Here is a 5971-nt window from a genome sequence, read left to right as displayed (position 1 = left end):
CCATAAAGTACAATAAGGTGAATATTGAGCACCAGACACATTATAAACTTCTTGTGGTAGCTAATATTATAGCCTAGTGGTTAGAGAAATGTGACAAAAAAGTTGTATTGTAGGGTATCATATCGTATTGTATTGTATCGTATCGTATCGCATCGTATCGTGTTTTCATTGAGGCTGCTCATGTCAGTGCGCTGCAGTTTCCCTTCCCTTCCCACCTGTTCCTCCTGGCTCTGGACTTTAAGATACTAAAGCCGACTGAGAGAGAGAGAGAGAGAGAGATACTAAAGCCGACAGAGAGAGAGAGAGAGAGAGAGATACTAAAGCCGACAGAGAGAGAGAGAGAGAGAGAGATACTAAAGCCGACTGAGAGAGAGAGAGAGAGAGATACTAAAGCCGACAGAGAGAGAGAGAGAGAGAGAGAGAGAGAGAGAGAGATACTAAAGCCGACTGAGAGACAGAGAGAGAGAGAGAGAGAGAGAGATACTAAAGCCGACTGAGAGAGAGAGAGAGATACTAAAGCCGACTGAGAGAGAGAGAGAGATACTAAAGCCGACTGAGAGACAGAGAGAGAGAGAGAGAGATACTAAAGTCGACTGAGAGAGAGAGAGAGATACTAAAGTCGAGGAAGGCCCTCTGGCTGGCAGATGTGTCATGTCGGACCGGAGCGCCCCGGGCTGTCGGCTCCGGCTGGACTGGGTCTACGGGTACCGGGGTCATCAGTGCCGCAACAACCTGTACTACACGGCCGGGAAGGAGCTGGTGTACTTTGTGGCCGGAGTGGGTGTGGTTTACAACACGCGCGAGCACACACAGAGGTTCTACCTGGGACACAACGACGACATCATCAGGTAGGCTGCTACCAGAACGTCTAGAGCAGTGCTTCTCAATGTGGGGTGTGGGGACCACCAGGGCTCCTTGAGGGGTTTCCAGGAAGTCCCCAGCAAACTGATCAATTGTTCAACTTCACTATTATGTATTTAATCTACAAGATGTTAACACCATTAGAGAATGTGGAAGAAGGACTGTTTGGATCATAGTTCATCTGTTATATCTCTACCTAACTGTCATTAGGGTTCTGGACAAAATCATATCTGATAATAAAGAATATTCTCAGATTTGGGTCCGAGAGACACAATCTTATCAAATGGCCCTAATGTGGACTATAGATTAATGGGACCTTGATATGAAAAAGGTTGAGAATCACTGATCTACAACGTTATTATTACACTGTGAAGGCCCTGTAGGAATAGAGAGGCAAAGTGACCGCCTACTTCCTGCTTCAGCACTGTACCAGAGATTTTTCTCCGCCATTTATTTTCCCATAGACATTTCGTAAAATGCTTATAAAAAATTGTTTTACTTCGTCACACCAAACGGTTCAGCTATATTTAGAATCGGGAGAGACCCGCGAACATTTCACTCAGACCAAAACTTAAAGCAGCTATGAGCAAGATTTTCGATTGTTATTAAACAGTCTAAATGTAATATCGATGCATCACATCTTACCTCTAATAGTAGACGAGACCAACGCCGAGTAGTCTCGCTTGAACCCCGAGTGAATCGGCCAGTGTTGTCTTGACGATTAGTCTGTCTGTGGCCGGGGCAGATCAGGAAGTGAAATGAAATGGTTTGCGCCAGCCACTTCGGCCATAACCACAAAATAACAAAATAACTTCCAAACAAACTGTTAGAATATAACGAGAGATGTTCACGAGAGTAGCAAGCCCCTGCATGGCGTTCTCCGTATTTATGGTCTGTTGCTAGTTTCACTTCCGGGTTTATCCGGCCCGCCGGTAGACAGACACAGACTCTATAATCATCAAGAGAGCAATCTCCGATTCACACGGCTTTGGTCTCAGCTACTATTATAGGTAAGATGTGATGCATCAACATTATAATTATACTGTTTAATAACAATCGAAAATCTTGCTCGTAGCTGCTTTAAAAAACTACATCGAAAAAATATTTTCTTTAAATCCGCGTTTTTTACGTTTTGGTCCGAGTCAAATGTTATGTGGCCTCTCCTGTTTCTAAATATATCTGAACCGTTTGGTTGGAACAAGTCAAACTATTTTTATAAGCATTTTACGAAAATGTCTATGGGAAAATAAATGACGGATGAAAATCTCTGGTACAGTGCTGAAGCAGGAAGTAGGCAGTCACTTTGCCTCTCTGTGTGAATTGCATATCATGAAAGATATTAAAAAAAATCCCATATAAACTCAGTATTGAAACACACACACACACACACACACACACACACACACTGTGTGTAGTGTAATAACCCCGTCAGCGCTGTAGACAGGCTCCAGTGCAGATCAGATGCACATACGGTAGTTGTTTCTTCCATATGAGAGATGTGCTCATACGTGACTGAGCCTCAGGAACTCATCTGTCATATAACATGGAAACAGCCACATTAGAGAAGCTCTCTGCTGTGTAAACATGCCATGTTACATCATGTACACTACATATATGTTTCAGTTGTACGTCACTTCCTAAGCCTGGTGCTTTTTTTAATGCATTTCTTACCGGCGTCAACAAATCCCGAAAATACCAAAATCAACAATGCGTTTGCTCTACTCCCGTTACTTTGAGACTTCCCAAGTACAGTTCTTAGCTGTCAGCAAAGACAGCGGGATATCAAAGCAAGACACTTCAACTTCAAGTCACTTCCTGTAGTTGTGTCACGTGGGTTTTTTTGCCCATGGTTTACCACGGCCACGGCCACTTTCCGCATTGATTTTAAATTCGCCCTGACCGTTTTTAAAACACTAAATGGAATGGCCCCTCTCTACCTCTCCGAGCTCCTGGACCGCCACACCCCCTCCAGATCCCTTAGGTCAGCAGACCAGTCACTGCTGGTGGTGCCCAGAACCAGGCTGAAAACCAGGGGAGACAGAGCCTTTTCGGCTGCTGCACCGAAGCTCTGGAACAGCCTTCCTCCTCCACGTACGGGCCGCCCAGACTCTAGAGGTTTTTAAGTCCCAACTAAAAACTAACCTGTTCTCCCTGGCCTTCCCCCCCACCTAGCTTTCAATAGGTCCCTGGCTTTTATTGTTTTATTGCTTATTGTTTTATTGTTTTATTGTTTTATTGTTTTATTGTTTTTAGTCCTTTTCTTCTCTCCTTTTAATTGCCATCATATCTTGTATTGTGTTGCACTTTTTTCAGTATTTTCTGCACCTACCTGTTTACATTTGTGCTCCTTATTTGCCCCTCGCCTGTGAAGCGGCTGCTACAGCTGCTGCTGTATGTAAATGTGCTATATAAATAAAGTTGACTTGACTTGACTTGACTTAGGAGACTTGCGGCAGGTTTGAATCTATTGGAGTCAATGGAAGGAGTGAATGTGATCTCAGATTATGACTCCATGATTCTTTCGCCCCCATAGTCATCAAAGTACATCTTCTTATTTACAGAAACCACATATCCTCTGAACATTCTGACACTAAAATGGCATTTTTCACAGACAGATAGATCAGGAGAAAATTAAATTTGTTCAAGGCCTGTCTCTGTCTCAGCAACACACTCTCGCCAGATTTGGCAACAGGAGCTCACGTTAGCAGCGAGCGATTAGCTTAAAGCTACATGTGAAGTCCATGTCAGATAGTAGCTAAATCTGTGGTTGGATTAATTATTTTTATCGAATATCTTAGTTACAACTATTACTACTATTGAGCTAACAATGGGCAGCTTTGTGTTTATATGTGTGGTTTGTGTGGAGTTTGGGGAACTCACGATCTCTGGTTCAAGTTAGCTTGCTAGGTCAGCACTAACCCAGCATCACCAGGCACAGTCCTCTCACAACACTTCAGTGGAGAGGTCAGGTGACCACGTGACCATTTAGGAGACTTGCTAGTAACATTTCTTACAATTGGTAGTAGAGATGCTGCGATCGAGATTTTTCAATTCCGATCCGATTCCGATATTTTAGCTTCAAAACCGATCCGATTCCGTTCAAATTTCGATACCCGATTCGATACCGATTTCGATCCGATACCGATACAGGCAGCACATATTTAAGCCTCTCTATGCTGTCTGATAGCTAGCAGGCAACAAACATTTTTAGCTTTACTTTTTAGTACTGATTTTGTAGTCTGGAATGTTAAATAAAAGATTAATCAAGTGATATTACTCAAAAAGAGAACATAACCTCCCCAGAATAATAGTAAACAAGTTCCACAACAGTAGGTTATGAGAAAAACATACCCATTTATTTTACTTTAAGTAAGATGACATCAGCTGCGGTGGCAGAGGCAGCACTGACATTAGGGGGTGAGAACCTTGGATGTCTTCTCTAACAGCCCCCACTGGTTTGCTGTTATGGCTCATTTCCACCACATTTTACTGCCCTGCACAGCTCGTCACCAGTCGGCTCTACTCGTTTCGGCACGATGGACGTTTTGCTTCCACCGCGGATCATCTGCCCCCGCCCACAGCTGGTCGTCATAGTGACCGCATATCTGTCCTTCGCCTAATAGCCGAAGTAGGCTATAACATAACGTTACAATTAAATCCATCCACAGAACTTTTAAACTGTTTATGAAATACTGGTGCCTCTAAATGACCTACAGTGTACATGGGCAAATGTGACAATCGGCCAGGAGAATGGATATCACTTTGTAGTTAGTCAAACTCACAGGCATACGCTGCGCTGCGCGGGGACGGGACGGGAGAGGCGCAACAGAGTGAAGCCTGTACCCCGCGGCCTCTCACCAGGCAAGACCGCGGCTTCACCAAAGACCCGCTGCGGCCTAGCGGAACGCTGCAGTCTGCAATCAGCTACAGGAGCTTCCTGAGCAGTGGACTTTTTTCTCTCTCAGACAATTGAACACCCGCCACGGTTTTATTTCACCGGAGGCGAAGGCAGCAACACAAAAGACTGATGGAAATATACATAACAAAAGAGAAGGTAAGCCCACTAAACTGGTATGCGGCATTGCATATAGATGTCAGTAGACAGAGTAAACACGATTCTGCCTGACCAATCAGTAGTCAACAATGTTTTCACGTCACCGTATGGTACCGGGTTCACAGAATAGAACCACGACGAGGCAGGTACGAAAAGTAGCACGACTCGACCCCAATACAACCCGGGCTGGGATAGTTTTTAGTGGTGGAATGAGACCAAGCAAGTTTTGCATTTGGCTGTTGGGTCCCCTTCGCTTTCTAGTGTATAATATTCCCACACGGCGGACATCGTTGGGTTTTTTCGCTCGCTCTCTATGCTGTTGCCGTGTTCTGTGTAGTGCTACGGTGATACCAGTTGGCTAGCTGCCTGCTACTAGAAGCCCTGTTGTAACTTGTGATCACGTGGCCTCTGTGTGCTGCTGCTGCTGCTGCTGCATGCTGGATAGAAATCCTGGAGCGGAGTCATGGAATGGAGTGCTTATATCGGAGCCTTGGATCGGTCATTTTCGCTGGAATCCGATCCGATCCGATCCATGTTTTTTGGCTGATATCGCGCCGATATCCGATCACATGATCGGATCGTAGCATCTCTAATTGGTGGAGCCTGGGGTTGCCTTATCTCTAGCTATATTGAAAATCTCTGCCGTCAACCCATAAAGTCACTGGCTCTAATTGTAAGTGAAAACCCTTGAAATACAGCTCATGTTCACAAAGACATCGTTTCCATTTAAAAAGTTGCTGTTACCATGAAAACTCAGTCTGTTTGTTGTAGTTATTACCAAATTAAATTAAAATGGGAACAAATTCTTCAATACGCTACTGTGCTACGGAACTACTTTCCTGAGATGGAAAACGTGTTTATGGTCAGCTTATTAATGCTGCCTTCAAATGAAAGTCGTTCTGAAAACATCACAAGACACGTCACAAGTCGTGAGCTTGAAGCTTTCAGAAAATGTCCACTTAACATGTGGTGAAAACCACATAAGGGGCCGTTCAAATGGACTTATGTCATATTCACACTAAACATAAGCCCTCTTGAAGGGCTCATAAGTATAAC

The 5971-nt window shown here is 44.2% G+C and overlaps 1 protein-coding gene across 1 annotated transcript in view; it reads left to right on the top strand.

The window, feature by feature from the left end:
* Positions 1-651: 651 nt before the first annotated feature.
* LOC310789119 (echinoderm microtubule-associated protein-like 6) overlaps positions 652-5971 on the top strand; it is a gene marked incomplete at both ends in the record, with an annotated part of 121385 nt that continues 116065 nt past the window's right edge. The window contains one exon of the mRNA XM_083650714.1: positions 652-848. Within this exon, the coding sequence (XP_083506840.1) occupies positions 652-848 (197 nt within the window). The remainder of the gene's footprint in view (positions 849-5971) is intronic.

This window comes from Poromitra crassiceps (genome assembly GCF_964638095.1).
Source record: "Poromitra crassiceps genome assembly, chromosome: 14".
In the NCBI taxonomy this organism is placed as follows: domain Eukaryota; kingdom Metazoa; phylum Chordata; class Actinopteri; order Beryciformes; family Melamphaidae; genus Poromitra; species Poromitra crassiceps.
The sequence above is the reverse complement of the archived record's forward strand: the minus strand, read 5'-3'. Positions and strand labels throughout refer to the sequence as shown.